General features: G+C 46.2%; 1 protein-coding gene across 21 annotated transcripts in view; it reads left to right on the plus strand.

Moving 5' to 3' along the window:
* Positions 1–17,743, plus strand: part of LOC106578639 (sickle tail protein homolog) — a 204,755-nt gene that overhangs the window by 176,679 nt on the left and 10,333 nt on the right. For 20 of the 21 annotated variants that reach the window (XM_014157659.3, XM_014157648.3, XM_014157649.3 and 17 more), the window contains 11 exons: positions 1,683–2,485; positions 4,774–4,878; positions 5,499–5,557; positions 9,641–9,801; positions 10,259–10,434; positions 13,455–13,591; positions 13,903–14,050; positions 15,149–15,650; positions 15,859–16,066; positions 16,236–16,501; positions 16,876–17,037. In XM_014157659.3, the coding sequence (XP_014013134.3) occupies positions 1,683–2,485; positions 4,774–4,878; positions 5,499–5,557; positions 9,641–9,801; positions 10,259–10,434; positions 13,455–13,591; positions 13,903–14,050; positions 15,149–15,650; positions 15,859–16,066; positions 16,236–16,501; positions 16,876–17,037 (2,727 nt within the window). The remainder of the gene's footprint in view (positions 1–1,682; positions 2,486–4,773; positions 4,879–5,498; positions 5,558–9,640; positions 9,802–10,258; positions 10,435–13,454; positions 13,592–13,902; positions 14,051–15,148; positions 15,651–15,858; positions 16,067–16,235; positions 16,502–16,875; positions 17,038–17,743) is intronic. The other variant, XM_014157653.3, reaches the window with a different exon arrangement.

The raw sequence follows: 17,743 nt of genomic DNA on the forward strand, positions 1-17,743 counted from the left end.
TTTATGGGCAATATCTCTTTCTCTTATACAATGACTACCACCTTGGCAGGAGCAAATTTGAACTGTCTGACTCTTTATGGTCATAGGTGGGGAATCAAACAGTCACCATATGAAATCATTTAAATAGTGGGATTCATAATGAATTAAAGATAACAGGGGGGTGAAAGTGGATTATTCGATTACGAACAACAAAACACGGCGAGTGAGATCACAGTAGTAGCCAAGTTGAAGAAAGCACTGGATACAAAACAGCTCCAATAGCCACCATTTCGGCCATGTGTACAAAACATGACTTCTGAGAGCATAATATTGGGATTGCTGGTATTGACACACTAAACAGGTAGTTGTGAACACTTTCACGCTTGTATACAAATAGCAGGGTCGCAACAGATTAGATAATTACATTGAGGTTAGACCATACATTTTACTTCCACCAAAGCAGGTGGCTGACCACAAAAACCACTGAACCACAGTAGAAGTAGTGCATAGGGAAGAAATAAACTCACTCTCACAACCTGGCAGTGAGTTAACCATGCATTCCTCTGTGTAAAGATCTCCGCATACTCTCTGCCCTCCACGTTTTGACTTTTAACTCCCTAAATCGGCTCCAGTCATGCCTCTCCTTTAACCCAGCTGTAGCTGAATGAAGTGATATCATAGTTTGTCCACAGGTACTCTGGGGTCCTTTATGTGTGGTTCAATGCAGTCCCAGCTGCTTGTTTTGCTGTTTTGTGTCAGACGACGGAACCTGTTGCTAATTTACCAGAGACTTCTTTCCTGCCTGTAGGCACATAGTTGAAATCATTCTCTCTGTGTTTTCACATGCTGGTTGTTTTAAAAGGCACACTGTTATCAGAAACCAGTGGCAATTGAGCTCACAAGCTAGTATGAGCCTTAAAGAAACCATTTACATTTACATTTTAGTCATTTAGCAGACGTTCTTATCCAGAGCGACTTACAGTAGTGAATGCATACATTTCATAATTTTTTTTCCCCGTACTGGTCCCCCGTGGGAATCGAACCCACAACCCTGGCGTTGCAAACACCGTGCTCTACCAACTGAGCCACACTATATACACACGTACGTAACCATCAAGGTAATCACCTAGCTTTAAAGTTAATGTGAATATCCTGCTTGTGAGGGGAATTTTATCCAAAACACTTATCCAAAAAAACTTGTTATCATGTCAAATCATATTTTATAAGCCAAAGGGTATAGGCAATGTGGGGTGTCTGTGAAATCTTAGTAAAATATTGATGGGGGGGAAAGTATCCCTGTGGCCTTAGCAGGATTTAAGATGTTTTCTCACTCTGAGAATGTGCTGATGCGACATTCTTTTTCTCTAGACATGAAAACTAACCATCCTGGCTGGCTTAGAGCATAATGGTCTGCATCCCAAACCCACCATATTCCTATTTATTCCACTACCTTTACTGGAGCCCTAGTGAAGGGCATAAGGAATAGGGTGCCATTTGGGATGCAAGCATGGTGTGTTTGGTGACCTCTCTCCAGAGATGCAGGGTATACAACAGACCAGAGCTCTAGACGCTCAGACGGAGGTGTCATGGCCGACTACCTGAGGGCTCTGACACTCGACAACGTTTGGTAAACATGGTCAACTAACGTAAGTGTAACGTAGTAATAACGTGATTTGGTGTTTTTGGTTCCACTCTTCCTCCAGATGCACAGAGAGGTGATGTATGGCAGCAGAGATGGCCAGCACCCCCCAATGCGACAGCTCTCCATGGGCCCCCCTCCACACCACCCCATGCAGGGCTCCCTGTCCCCACCCACGGCCCACTCCCTGCCCCCCTCGCCCTCCCGGATCCCCTTCGGCCCGCGCCCGGGGTCCATGCCCGGCACTGCCACCATGCCACGGGAGCGCATCTCCAACGCCACCCCTCCCGCACGATCCGAGTCCCCCTGCCCCAGCGCCATCCTGGAGAGGCGGGACGTCAAGCCCGACGAGGACCTGAGTGCTATGAGTCCCAGCCTATTGAGGGGTGGAGAGGGGCTGTATGCCGACCCATACTTGCTCCTCAACGAGGGGAGGATGGGCCACGGCCTTGCCCATGGAGGGCACCCTCCTGCTGGGGACATTGTGGACCATGGCAGCCTGGCTGGATACCACCGTGTCTCTATCCGCTCCACAGGCTCCTACAGCGGGCCCAGCCCCACCGAGGCCATGGAACAACCGTCACTCTACCGCCAGAAGTCCAGGAAGTACGGAGACAGCCAGCTGCCTACGCTGGGCTCCAAGACCCCACCCCCCTCACCCCACAGGATGGCAGAGGTGAGGATGATTGACATCCACGGGGCGCCACCCCCTCCCAGCGGCATTCCCCAAGAGCGCTCCTCGCCCGTTCGCCAGTCCTTCAGGAAGGAGGAAGTGGTGAAAAGCAGAAGCAGCATGGCGTCTCCAGTTGTCCCAGACCTCCAGGGTGGTCACGGCCCTATCCCGCCAGCCAACGACCCCCAGACACGGTAAGCCAACCCGGGGGACCTGAGGTGGGGCGGGGGCTCAGTGAAAGGGTATGATACTGCATGGGGACATAGATGAACTAACACTGCATCCTTCTACCACCCTAACAGTAACCGTGGGCTGCTCTGTTTTAATCTTAGCTCAGACTGTGTCTCATCATCACCACTGCAGGGCAGAGACATCTCAGTTGTCTGCCCTGTCTCACAGATACACACACACACTGTGTGTCTGGTCTGCCCTGTCAAGGTCATCACATTTAGCACGTCCTGTCAAGGTCATCACATTTAGCACAGTGGGCTATAACACTGTATTATGGTTATGAATATAGTTATTGTCTTTCATCTAGATCAATTAGGGCCGTGTGTGTGACCAGCTCTGTTGATATGAATAGCTTATTCCTAGTCCTAGTCCTAAAACCTTGGAGTGAAGAGTTAAAGAGGGCTGGTTTACTCAGTGCTACATAGTTGACTCTGTAAACCAGGCCAATGCAGTAATGGAATAGCGCTTCAAGCCCCGTATCCAGACTGTATATCAATAACTCTCTGTCTGCATGCCTGTGTTCATCGTCTGTTAGCCCTGCACTCCAGCAGTTATCTCTGCGGCTATTTCAACTTGGCTTGTTCTGTTTCACTGAAGGACAGAACACACAAACACAGGAGAGGGCGTGAGGGACATACTCCAGCCATACAATCATTTGTGGTTTCATTGGAATGCATTAGACCGGATGGCTATGGGGGTGAGGGGGCTATGTGTGTACTGCTCAGGAAAACCAAAGCAAATATTGTCCAGGTTGAATAAGACCTGGGCTTCCTGAAAGCCGAATCAGGGGGAACAGATCACTAGGACCACCTGCATGGCACAAACACCATGGCTGTGTCCCAAATGGCCCCCTATTCCCTTTAAAGTGCACTACTTTTGACCAGGGCCCGCATAGGCAGGTAGCCTGGTGGTTAGGAGCGTTGGGCCAGTATCCAAAAGGTCACTGGTTTGAATACCCAAGCCGACTAGGTGAAGAATCAGTCAATGTTCCCTTGATCAAGGCACTTAACCCCAATTGCTCCCGTAAGTCACTCTGGATAAGACTGTCTGCTAAATGACTCAAATGTAACATACATTTGGGACGTTCCCATCTTAAATGGGTCTGGGAAAAAGGAGTAAAGGAATTTCTGTGGAAAGGTACTTCATGTATAACAAACAGGGTCGTTTTTTCCCTTACTTTATACTCTATAACTACAGAGTGGCCTTCAAGCATGAGTTGTACTTACATGCACAAAGACTATTCCGTATAAGCACAGTGCTCTATAATGGCTATATAGGCACAAGAAACTTTTCTCTTTGGCTTTGCATTTCAGTGCCCCGGGGGAGACATAGCTAAGTGTCTGTTTCTCTACAGTACTTTGCCTGGACGCAATATACAGCACTATCAGGATCACAGTCATTTCTCTTGTCCTCATCTAGCCCCATCCAGCACTCTCCCCTCCCCTCCCCTCCCGTGCCATTAGATATGTGATGACATGTGAAAAGACAGTGCTCCTCTATGTCTGAGCCTCACTGGTCAACAAGCAATCACAAAGCATAAGGATCCCTATTCAACCCTGTGCTTGGTTTTCTTCACATTGCCGGTCCTGCCAGAGTAATATGAGAATTGATGAGTTTGTCTTCTCGTTCTCGTCCAGGCGCCCGCCACCAGTGACACAGTCTATTGTTTTATCCACAATGTGCCCACTAAGGTCCAACTCATCTCAACCGCTGGGCTAAATCTACTAGACAGCCATGTCTTGTATTCATAAATTCAGACTGGCCCACTCTTGTTTTTCTAGACTATTCCAGGCAGACTCCGGGAGGGCAAAACAGGCATTCTAAAGCGGTTGTATTTATTACACCGTATAAGCTGTGATATAAAGTTTATTTTTGCCTGAATGGAGCCTTCACTACCTTAGCACAGTATTTTGACAGCTTGAAACACTTTTGGCCAGATATTGCTTTAAAAGCATTTAACTGTTGTTTATATAGCAGAAGCCCCTATTTGACAAATCAATTAAGTATTTATAAAAGTATTCATAAAATTTAACTTTTATTCTCAATATCCAGTACATGACTTACTCCTTGTGTTTTTAATTTTATATCGCTAATTTGATTTCTAAGCAACCACATCTGGCATGGAAACAATGCAGGTAGTATTTAGGAAGTAACTCCTAACTTAAAAAATACTTTTTAACTTAAATGTAAAAAATGCCACCTCCTAGTATGCCCCATTTTTAAAAGCTTGATTTTCTGATGTTTCCTGCAGAGAGCGAATGAAGGCTATGGAGCAACAGATTGCCAGCTTGACTGGTCTTGTTCAGCATGCACTTTTAAAGTCCCCAAACACTAGTGGCACCAACGAGGCTCTCAGGTAAGCAAGAAGATGAAGAAGTGAGGCGGCTTGGGATATTGAGTTCTCTGAGATAAGCCCAGGCTGCCCCAGCCAAAGTGGAAAAAGATAATAGCAGATAAACTAGCTCTCAATTTTAGCCATCTGAGCCAGCCTAGGTTAACAGAACATTGTCAGGGGGAAATAGGGTGCACAAGGGGTCTGTTATTATCTCCATTTATTCTCCAAAATGGCTGCCTCTATAGGTTGATTTGGCTGCAGTTGACCTTTGCATTTCAGCCTACTCTGTGGAGATCTTGTGCTAACTGTGTTTGCTTGAGTTTACAATTAACCATCTCAATGAATGCACGATGACTGGAATGAACATGGGATGACTTACTATGGGAACAGACTGCTCCTAACAGCCATCATGTTAACATGTTCCTCTATGTCAGTCTGCCCAACCATACTGTATGGCTGTCTATACGTCTATACGGCTTTTACTAATATGTATCAACCCTAACTCAAGGACAGTGCCCCAGGTTTTTATTTAATCTCTTATATCGTGATTCAACATAATTCATAGGTCTCTTTCTCTCCTTATCTCTCTCTGTGTGTGTGTGTGTGTGTGTGTGTGTGTGTGTGTGTGTGTGTGTGTGTAGCGAACGACCCATGAAGACATCAAGACAAGCGTCTCCGGTTCAGAGTGCACACAGTGCAGGTCAGGACCACTATTACCCTTCTGCATGTATCACATCATGAACTGTCCCTATATAGTGCCCTATTCCCTATATAGTGCCCTACTTTTTCACTTGAGCCCTATGGGCTTTCCTATGGGGCCTGGTAAAAAATGGTGCACTATATAGGGAATAGGTTGGCATTTGGGATGCAACCATTATCTATTTCACAATACAGTTTTCTGTTGCATATCCACATTTTCCCCATGATGCATTGACAGACAAGTCTCTCATGTTAATGTCACTCAACAGTCTGCCATATGCTCTCCCCTACCGCTCCACTAAAACTGTCAGTGAGTCAGTCACAGACCAGCTTCTTTACTCTTCGCCAACTCATATTCCCTTCAAATCCTCTCTTCTCATACAAAAACAGCAAACCTAATATGTGCTGCTGAAAAACAAGAGCGATGTATTATTTCTCGATCCCCGCCAAGATGATTCAATCTCGTCTGGCTAACAGTCTGTGCAGATGTGGGTTCGATAAAAGAAATGCAATCTCGAGGGCGGCGGAACGAAAACAGAGCAGTATTTATCTGTCTGCTGCTGAAGCAGTTCCTTACATCTTAGCGATACACTTCTTCTTCTTCTTCTTACACCACGCTGATATAATCTGCTGTGTCACGTTGTGTGTGTGTGTGAGTGAATTTCAATCTCTACAACACCAAAAAGACTGTTCATGTCTCACAGGATTTCCCTTCGTTTATCGTTCCCCCGTATCAAATACATGAAGAATTTACATATTTCTCTTGATTCCTCAGAGTCTCTTGTTGTTACTTCATAATCTCATCACAAAAACACCCTCTCAGTCGCCAAACAGTGCATGTATCCTAAATGGCACCCTATTCCCTAAAAAGTGCACTGCTTTTAACCAGAGCCCTATGGGCCACTTGGTACGCAGACAGTAAAACACAGGAACTGTTTTCTTCCGAACCTGCACTTCAGGTCTGTGATAGTGTCATCCACTATGAGAGGACTGTGGTGAATGTTGGAGGGGGATTACACAGTGACAATAGCAGTGTGTTCTTTAGCCCCACAGCAGGGCTGTACTATGTGTGTAAATGGCACCCTATTCCCTTTATAGTGCACTACTTTTGATGGGCCATGTCAGAAGTACTGCACTATATAGGGAATAGGGTGCCATTTGGGATGTAGATCTACTCTGTTTGGAGGGAGCTTAGAGTGCGCTTTCTCTATTTCTCTCTCTCTCTCTTTCATTCACTCGCAACATTCCACTCTTTTCATTGTTCTGACACTGGACAGGGACCTTTTCACTTCCGCTAAGGGACTTTAGTGGCTTACAACACAGCATTGGAACTTAAAGTGCCACTCCCAAAACAAGCGCCCGAGAGACACACTTTGACCTCTGTCAGTATTAAAAGGTTGTACTACTACACTCTGAATGTGAGGAACAGCGTCATTTTATTCAACTTGAGTTACCGTCAATGCAGGCTGCAGAGGGCATAGCATGTAAAGAGTAATTATCTTGTCAGTCTGACAGCCTCTTGAGGCCAGAGGACATGACTGGTGGTTGTTTTCAACGGCGGGCAAACCCGTCTCCTGTCTCCCATTACTGACAGTGATTGAAATGGTCTGCGTACCAAATGCCTCTCTATTCCTAATACAATGGACTGTTTTTGACCAGAGCCCTAAAGTCAAAAGGTCAAAAGTAATGGACTACATAGGGAATAGGGTGCCATTTGGGATGTAGACATGGTGAGTTTGGTGGTCGGCCGTGTGCTTCTGTTGGCAGACGCCACAGGAAGCACATGCCCTTATTACTAAACATTAGAAATATTAAATCAGTACCCAATGTGAGCATGGGGAATGTGTTCGGAGATGTGTGAGGCGAGGGCTAGCCAGGCCAATGACTCACAGAGGTTACGTTTCAAATGACACCCTATTCCCTATATAGTGCACTACCTTTGACCTGGGCGCCTATGTATTACCTGCTTCCCTATGGGCCCTGGTCAAAAGTATTGCACTACATAGAGAGTAGGATGGTATTTGGGACGTAGACAAACATAAGGCAGAAGGTGAAAAGGAGGAGAGTAAACATTACTCCGTTACTCCCTCCATTCAATCGCAGAGGAGGAGAGGAATTACATTTTAACGTGCCTGTGCACTTTTGACTGTGTGGTATTTCCTTTTCAGTTAATGAGGGAGTAATGTATTGCCTATTTCCTCCAAAGTCTGCAGTGTTGCTCAAGTTTCCGTCACATTGTGAAAGAGATTTATGTACAGTGAGGGAAAAAAGTATTTGATCCCCTGCTGATTTTGTACGTTTGCCCACTGACAAAGAAATGATCAGTCTATAATTTGAATGGTAGGTTTATTTGAACAGTGAAAGACAGAATAACAACAAAAATATCGAGAAAAACGCATGTCAAAAATGTTATAAATTGATTTGCATTTTAATGAGGGAAATAAGTATTTGACCCCCTCTCAATCAGAAAGATTTCTGGCTCCCAGGTGTCTTTTATACAGGTAACGAGCTGAGATTAGGAGCACACTCTTAAAGGGAGTGCTCCTAATCTCAGCTTGTTACCTGTATAAAAGACACCTGCCCACAGAAGCAATCAATCAGATTCCAAACTCTCCACCATGGCCAAGACCAAAGAGCTCTCCAAGGATGTCAGGGACAAGATTGTAGACCTACACAAGGCTGGAATGGGCTACAAGACCATCGCCAAGCAGCTTGGTGAGAAGGTGACAACAGTTGGTGTGATTATTCGCAAATGGAAGAAACACAAAAGAACTGTCAATCTCCCTCGGCCTGGGGCTCCATGCAAGATCTCACTTCATGGAGTTGCAATGATCATGGGAACGGTGAGGAATCAGCCCAGAACTACACGGGAGGATCTTGTCAATGATCTCAAGGCAGCTGGGACCATAGTCAGCAAGAAAACAATTGGTAACACACTATGCTGTGAAGGACTGAAATCCTGCAGCGCCCACAAGGTCCCCCTGCTCAAGAAAGCACATATACATGCCCGTCTGAAGTTTGCCAATGAACTGGGTGAAAGTGTTGTGGTCAGATGAGACCAAAATGGAGCTCTTTGGCATCAACTCAACTCGCCGTGTTTGGAGGAGGAGGAATGCTGCCTATGACCCCAAGAACACCATCCCCACCATCAAACATGGAGGTGGAAACATTATGCTTTGGTGGTGTTTTTCTGCTAAGGGGACAGGACAACTTCACCGCATGAAAGGGACGATGGACGGGGCCATGTACCGTCAAATCTTGGGTGAGAACCTCCTTCCCTCAGCCAGGGCATTGAAAATGGTTTGTGGATGGGTATTCCAGCATGACAATGACCCAAAACACACGGCCAAGGAAACAAAGGAGTGGCTCAAGAAGAAGCACATTAATGTCCTGGAGTGGCCTAGCCAGTCTCCAGACCTTAATCCCATAGAAAATCTGTGGAGGGAGCTGAAGGTTCGAGTTGCCAAAAGTCAGTCTCGAAACCTTAATGACTTGGAGAAGATCTGCAAAGAGGAGTAGGACAAAATCCCTCCTGAGATGTGTGCAAACCTGGTGGCCAACTACAAGAAATGTCTGACCTCTGTGATTGCCAACAACGGTTTTGCCACCAAGTACTAAGTCATGTTTTGCAGAGGGGTCAAATACTTATTTCCGTCCATTAAAATGCAAATCAATTTATAACATTTTTGACATGCGTTTTTCTCGATATTTTTGTTGTTATTCTGTCTCTCACTGTTCAAATAAACCTACCATTAAAATTATAGACTGATCATTTCTTTGTCAGTGGGCAAATGTAAAAAATCAGCAGGGGATCAAATACTTTTTCCCCCTCACTGTACTTGTGGATGCATACAGCATAGCCTACATTATGAATAATTCAATGATATGGGTTTGGATGCATTTTCACATTGTTTTGATTCCATTGTTCTAAATCAGTTTTCATAAATCTGGATAGAGGGCTCATCTTTATGGAAAGTGAGCCGTCTATCCAACTCTATTTTCTTTGCAGTTTTGTTATCACCGTTATTCAACTGACTTGCTCGTAGGGGTTTTAAATGTGGCTATTTGATTTGATGTCATTCAGGAGGTTCCCCTATCCTAGCACCCAAAAGTGCCGCACTCCCCTCTGAGAGTGGCTCCACCCCTGCACTACCAGGCTCTGCCCCCTTTCAGGCCAACCTGTTCCAGTTCAAGAAGAATGTCTCGGACCTTCGGCTGCAGCTCCATCAGATGAGACAGCTGCAGGTAACAGCCGTGATGCTCTATCTAGGAGTGGGATTAAGTTTCTACTTGACGCTGATCTTGGGTACATTTTGCATTTTTCCCACTAAAGGTTAAGGTTAGGATTGGAATAGGGGAAGCTAATCCTAGATCTGTACCTAGGGTAAACTTCACTCTGGAGCCCCTATCTACTTTTATTGGCTGTGAATTTGATATCAGCTGTCAATCAGCTGTCAATCCACCCCTCTATTTGGATTGGTTAAGAAACAGAACTCTTTCTTTCTCATTAATCAATGGAAGGGAATTATGCCATCAGATTCAATCAAAGAATGGTGTTCGCTCCTTGAGATGTGTCGTGTGTGTGGTGTGTGTGTGTGTGTGTGTGTGTGTGTGTGTGTGTGTGTGTGTGTGTGTGTGTGTGTGTGTGTGTGTGTGTGTGTGTGTGTGTGTGTGTGTGTGTGTGTGTGTGTGTGTTACCTAGCTCCAGAACCAGGAGGCTCTATGTGTGCAGCTGAAGCGGGCTGAGCAGGAGATCAGTGTAAAGCTGGTGGAGGCAATGAAACGTCTGGAAGACCCAGTCCAGAGACAGAGAGCCCTGGTGGAGGAGGACAGACACAAGTACCTGGGCTTGGAGGAGAGGGTATTCAACCAGCTAGGGTAAGGGGGAAGAGGCGGGTCAACAACAAACACATCAACCATTCCCAGCCTCTAGAACCCCATTTCCTGACTACCACACGACAGCTTTAGAATTGTTTACTGGGTTATATTAAGTAGTGCAGATAATATGCTCTAAAACAAAAAAGTGCTTGTTAGTATAAAAAAGTTTAATGTTGTCCCTGTAGAACCCAAAGGGGTTTGAATTTGTGTTTTTGCCATAGCACTACACAGCTGATTCAAAGTATCAACTCATCATCAAGCTTTGATGATTTGAATCAGGTGTGTACTGCTAAGGCAAAAACAAAAATGTGCACCCCTTTGGGTCACCAGGACCAGAGTTGAGACACACTGCTGTAGGAGAACCCTTTCTTTGGCTGTGGAGAACCTTTTTATATCGGTTATTTGAATAACCCTTTGTATACCCATTTGTCTGGTTCTTCATTACACTGTTCCAGTCAGAGGGTTCTTCATTACACTGTAAAAAATGTCCCGGCTACTGGTTGCAGTGAAAATATGGTAAATATACAAAAAGTTACTTTATTTTTAGAGCCGGAATAAGGTGTTATTGATGTAAGGGACAGTATGATGCTGATTACTTAGGAGTCAACCTCACTTAGGATTTGGACTCTTCTTTACAGTAATGTATTGTTAAAGCAAAGTTTATTTGAAATTTACGGTAACATACTGTACTTTTTTTACAGCAACTTACAGGTAACTGGCTGCCGGTAAGATACCATAAAAACAAGTTACGGGTTTTACAGTGTAGTGAATACAACCCAGGTGTTATTGGCAACTGCAAGTACACACCCTCCAAATTGCCCACAGGTTTGAACAGGCAGGCCATGTCTGTCTCTCATTGGAGCCCAGCAGTCACTGAACAATAAGACCAGGCAGCCTGGGCAGGCAATTATTCACAGCATTCTCTTAATTTAATTCACTCATCGCAGCTTGCCAATTGGGAACATTCATTTAATCCTTTTAATTCCGTTGTTTAACAGGCAAGGTCAGAGTGCTGCCTGGGTAGACAGTGGTAAACATATTCCCTGATCTACATCACGATAGGAGCGTTGCCTGAACATTGGTCTTCTGGGGAATCAGACATGCGTAGGGCGTTGAGCGCTGGATTCAGCTCAGTGTTTTCCTTGGTGCTTTGCCAGGTCTTACTCAGCAAAGGCCTGCAGTAGTGTTTTAAATAAGGCTAGCTAATGAGCTCTGTTTGGCTGAGGGGGGACTGTGGTGAGAAAAGACGCAGCCTTCTTCTCCGGAGAGAAAACCCAATTTAACATGACCTGGGAGAGTGAGTCTGGGACTCCTAAAAAAAATACTTTGGGAAGAAATGAGGCGACAAACGACCAAGGTTCAAATAGGACTGTTTATCATTGTTAGCACTGCTGTGACAAGGCCCTTTAAATCTAAGGGGCTGTAACATGAGGATGCTGCTAACATGGAGGATTTCAAAGGAAGGACAGTGGAGGTGTTGTGTTTTGCGTTACTTTTCACAAATGTCAGTAGACCTATAGGGTTTTCCGTAGTTCTGAACGCGTGCTTTTCCTGCATTCCCATTCCTTGGCTCGAAACCGACTGGCCATAGGGTGGCTCATGCAAAAGCCAGATGTGCTGGTCCATCTTTAGCCCGCTGGGCCGGTCTCAAGTGGGGATTTTTTACAGAATGATCATTATTTGCCTAATAATGGAGGCCTCAAGGGGGGAAATGTCCTGTTTGGGGGGCCCATTGTGGGGGGGGATTTCTGGTCCCAGTCTGTCCCTAGTCATTCCTATTTATTTCCAGTCAGTTCCGTTCACCAGTCATCATTAGCCTGCCAAGGAGTCTAGATCTGAACCAGCTGTCAGCACTCAGCCGGTGATTCTACTACCCTTGAGCAATAGAGAAAGATGAGAGAGAGTTGAGTGCCCATTAAGCTTCCTCAAATAGATGATCCCTGGGATATCTTGCATGTTTGTCAAGCCATCTTTAGAAGTGTATTTTAATGCTGCAACATTTCATCGACTCACATTATAGACATTACTTTCTAAAGTCCTGTATAGTTCTTTTAAGAAGAAAGAGTAGCTTCCCCCCCCCCCCCCCCCCCCCGCCGGCTCTTCAGTTGAATTTTTCCATAGTCATCATGAAGAGGCTCTTCACATAAGTGGAACTCTCTCTTTTGACAGCAGCTGTACAAAAAAAACGTACTCTTCTCAAGGGAATCCGGTCACAAAGAATCTAAATGTTTTGTTCTCATGCAGTTCAGAGCACCACACAATGCTATCATCTACCCAACACATTTCCTCTTGGAGTTGACTGCTCAGAATACAGAGTACAGTGTTCTCAAAACAATAGGGTAGTAAAGTTGTTGCACAAATAAGCCCAGATTCCATGTGTACACAGTTGAGGTTTTGGGAAGTAACCCAATCCAGTCGGAGCGGACTCACATAGAGGACGTGCAGTGTGGTCTGACTGAGAAAATCCGCTTTGGTCATTAAGGTTAAAGGGCCGACGTCCCTACGGCCCAGATGGTTTTTAGAATATGAACATTGTTGGATTTGATCAGTTTGCCCTCTCACTTTTCAGTTGTCATTCAGCTCAAACTAGAGCTCGCTGTGTGCCAATAAGGTTAAATGAGTATTGTCTGCCCTCTAGTGTTGGTGTGTAGTCAGTGTTTCAGGTGACCCATCAAGCATGCAATCTCAAGTCTATTATAGTGATATGTTAGCATCACCAGTATGTCAGGGATTTGTTGGTGCCATCTTATCTCATTTGGTAGCTGTGGAGATGAAATTAGGGTAACGATTGATTGGGCTTTTCCAGATGCTCAAAGCGCTTACATAGTAAGAGGGAAACTCACCTCATCCACCACCAATGGGCGGCAACCACTTGGGTGATGCACGGCAACCAGTTGTGCCACAGACCTCACCACACATCAGCTAGTATAGTGGAGAGGTGAGGAGTGATATACCAATTAGGAGTGGTGTTTAGAATGTTCTCGTGTGTGTGTGTGTGTGTGTGTGGTGTGTGTGTGTAGGGAACTGGAACATTATGTGGACACTCTGAAGAGGGAGACCAGCTCGGCGGGGGTTCACAGAGCTGTGACACTGAAGCATGTGGAAGAGGGGGCTGTTAGCCTCAGGAGAGTGGGAGAATCTCTGGCAGGACTCAGAGGTAAGACTGCCCGTACAGTGTAGTCTACTTTAAAAAGACACAATATCTTAGATGATGTGCATTGTCATGGATTCCATAGGTTTCCAAGTGCTATGGTTTTCAGTTACAGGTAAAGTAATAAGTAAGATAATATCATTTCTAACTGAATAACACAATACTACAACTAGAAAAGGTGCATTTTCCTTTGTTGAATAATGTGCTGCTTTCTGCCAAAGCAGCACATTAATAAAGTTGTCCTCCAATGAAGGGGTGGAATTTAAAAAAATCTCTATATTTTTCTAGTATATATATTTTTTTACATGTTTTCTCAGGGGAGTTCCCGCCGCTGCAGACCAGGATGCGTTCGGTCCTGAGGGTGGAGGTGGAGGCAGTTAAGTTCCTCAAGGAGGAGCCCCACAAACTGGACAGCATGCTGAAGAGAGTCAAGAGCCTCACGGAGACTCTCAGCAGCCTGAGGAGGTACAGGAACCAGGGCGGGACAGAGGGAGGGAGGCAGGGGGGGCCTTCCGATCCTCCACCCTTCACCTGAAGTGTGCACTCGTTCATACCTTGCTCGTGCATTTAAAAGCATTGTACTGGTGCAAGCTTTCCTCACACCAGTCCATTCTTTTTAAATCCACGAGGAGGAGTGTACACTTCAAAAAAGAAGGGTAGAGAATCGGAATGTAGCCAGACATTGGATGAAAACAGAACAATAAAATAAAGGTCAGATCGAAGTAATTAAAGTGAAAATAAATAAAAACTTGGTGGCCCGACGCCGTGGAGTGATGGGGAGCGGTTAAGAGAGAGTTGATTGAAAACAGAAGCTTCCAGAGAAGTCAGACAGTGGGGCATATGATAATAGTGTATGAGACGCTAGCCGTTGATTACGCTGGCCTGGGGTTGGCTCCGATCCCATCCGATGGGTCATGCGGAATGGACGGAGGTGGCGTCCATCTTGATTAAGCTCTGAACTGATTAGTGTAATTAATTTGGGCGCAACGCGACTCCCTGCAGCATCCCATTTCAATATAAATATAAACGTCATCAGTTTTACCCAGGGAGCACCACACTGCACCACGCGGCCAAACTCATCTACATTACCTCGTCCCCTTAGTGCGCTTCTCTCCCCGCAGGTCAGAGATGATTACACCCACTTTGGTGTTGGATTTGGGCCAAATACACTGAGGTTTATAGTATATTCAGGCTAGACAAGCCAGGGTGGTAAAGTAGTTCTATCAAACTCTGAAGTTCTGTATGCACTGTTCTGTGTTATGACGTTAGGAGATTTGAAGCATTCGTTCATGGCAGCATGGAATATGTCATCATAGGTATGTTTTACCTTAGTGGGATACCAATTGTTGCAGTTTGGATTAACTAGTGTTTGTGGTCAGTATACCTTCCCAAACTTTCTCCAAATTCTGTGGGGAAAATCTACTTGGAAATGTAAAAAAAATCCTGGTTTGAATATTCCAGGAGTGAACACATAATCCAGAATTCTGCTACCAGGATTTTGGGAAAGTAACCTGAATTGTGTAACCTTAATATTAAGTCTATCCTGCCCTCTCTGCCCTACAGATGTGCTACAACCCCAATAGAGAGCAGCCCAGCCACCACCACCATGGTGGACCCCGACCCCCCAGCGGAGCCTTCAGCCTCCCCCTCGGCTCTGCCCAAACCCCAGCTCTCCTCCATCAGGTCCGAGGTGGTCATGCCCTCCTGCCCCATGGTCATCCACCACGTCCAGAGTGCTCCGGTCCATATTCAGCAGTCCCAGCAGTCTGCAGCCCTGCTGGTCCAGCCCAGTCCCCCCACAACCCCCACCCACAGCCAGGGCCGGGACTCCCCAAGCTCAGCCAAGGGCTCCACAGGCACCGCCTCGTCCTCCAACTCCAACCCCTCCAGCCAGGGGGGAAGCCCTGCCCAGCAAAAGAAGACCCCTGCTGCCAATGCTGCTGCCAACCAAGAGCTGCTCACCCAGGCTCCGGTCAATAACAGCAGCAATGGGACAGGGAACTTCTTCATCGAGGAGATTCACACCAAGAGCAGCAAGAGCAAAAACAGGGCCATGTCTATAAAGGTAAGCCCTATGGAAGTTATAGTGTGCTTCAGTCTTCAATCTATGATCTATGACATCTCATATCAGATTTCCCCTAAGGGTTATTGAAAGCACTAACTGTTTCTCTTCCCTCCACTGCTCTCTCCCTCTCCCTCTCCCTCTCCCTCCTCTCTCTCTCTCTCTCTCTCTCTCTCTCTCAATCTTCCCTCCTCTCTCTTGCCCTCCACAGGCAGCAGAGAAGGAGTGGGAGGAGCGGAGGCAGAACATGGGCCACTATGATGGGAGGGAGTTTGAGAGGATCCTGGATGAGGCCCAGGCCAACATGATGAAGGGCATCCCCTGTCTGGAGGTGCCGAGCGAGGGGGAGGCCTCTACAGTGATCCCTGCTGCCCTGGAGGACCAAGTGGATTCCCCCAAGACTGTGGCGCCAACCACAGGTAGGGAGGGGTATTTTATGAAGCTACCTGACACACTCAACATATTCCACTACTATAAAAATACATTTGGACATCTTTTTTTATGCAAGCACATAATTGTTCTTCAGGAAAAGGACCCTTTGTAAATTTCATGTAGGCCTTATTGTTGATATGTGTTTGTCTATTACAGAAGAGACTCCGCCTGAGCCCAGCTCAGACAAACCAGCCATAGCCAAGCCTGCTGGTCCTGAGAAACTCCCCAAGCCGGTAGTAGAGAAGCCCACCACCAAGCCCACCACCCCTTCAGACAAAGTGGGAAAAGTCAGCTTGGAGGCCAGCAAGTCACCTCCCCCTCCTCCGCCCAGAAAGACCTTCCCCACCTCCAGCTCTGGAATGACCACCACTCGGTCTGGAGAGGTGGTCTACACCAGCAGGAATGAGTCTGCCTCGGGACAGGTCAGTCTGCCATGTAGTCTGGCTGCAGGCAAGTCTGCAGTCAACTAGCACTGGTCCAGGGCATCACGTGGGGTTTGCTAACACAGCCTTCAGCATCAGCAAGCCGCAAGTAACGTTCTGGACCAGAGCGAGTGGTAAACCACAGACATGGCTTCTACTTGTGTGGTCCAGACCTGACCTATAAGCGACATGGGGAGAGGGGACAGTTTAAGGACAGTTTTATCAAGCAATTTGAAAGCAATATCATTTATATACCTTGGAATGGGCAATGTTGATCTGTTGATCTGACTCTTGTGGTAAATAACAGTGATGCTAGTATTTGAGTCATATTAAATATAGCTATTAACCCGCTTCCCCATTCCCATCTAAACCAGGAGGAAGAGGAGGCTGAGGTCCCAGTCCCAGCTGCCCAGCGCAAACCCACCAAGATCCCCCCAGAGACCACACCCTCCACCCCTGCCCCCGTTGCTGTCTCAGCCACCCACCAGGAGGAGGAGGAGGACGACGAGGGGGACAAAATCATGGCAGAGCTCCAGGTAAGACCCATACATCCAACAGCTGCTGTACATTTACTCCCACACACACGTACTTCATACTATACGATACTATATTGATCAAATAGGACCACTGGGAAATTCATCCACATCCACACTAATGACTGTTGTATCTCTCCTTCACTGTGGGAGTGGGTCCTCTATCCCTTCCTTTCCTGGTGCTTGGGTTACCTTCACTTGGCAGAGGATGGACGCAGTCCTTTACAAAATCAGAATTAGCCATGGTCTTACCCCTAGAAAGTTTAACCATTCGGCCACCACAGCACTAGGTTAATAGTATACGAGCAGTATCAAACCAGCACCAGGCTCAGTGACTTTAGGAGAAGCATTTTCTCCACTTAACTGCTGGGTACTCTACAGTCGTGGCCAAAAGTTTTGAGAATGACACAAATATACATTTTCACAAAGTCTGCTGCCTCAGTTTGTAAGATGGCAATTTGCATGTACTCCAGAATGTTATGAAGAGTGATCAGATGAATTGCAATTAATTGCAAAGTCCCTCTTTGCCATGCAAATTAACTGAATCCCCCAAAAACATTTACACTGCATTTCAGCCCTGCCACAAAAGGACCAGCTGACATCATGTCAGTGATTCTCTCGGAGATCACTCTGTCATGCTGATTGAGTTCAAATAGCAGACTGGAAGCTTCAAAAGGAGGGTGGTGCTTGGAATCATTGTTCTTCCTCT

The sequence above is a fragment of the Salmo salar genome, chromosome 19 (assembly GCF_965601325.2).
Source record: "Salmo salar chromosome 19, fSalSal1, whole genome shotgun sequence".
Lineage (NCBI taxonomy): Eukaryota > Metazoa > Chordata > Actinopteri > Salmoniformes > Salmonidae > Salmo > Salmo salar.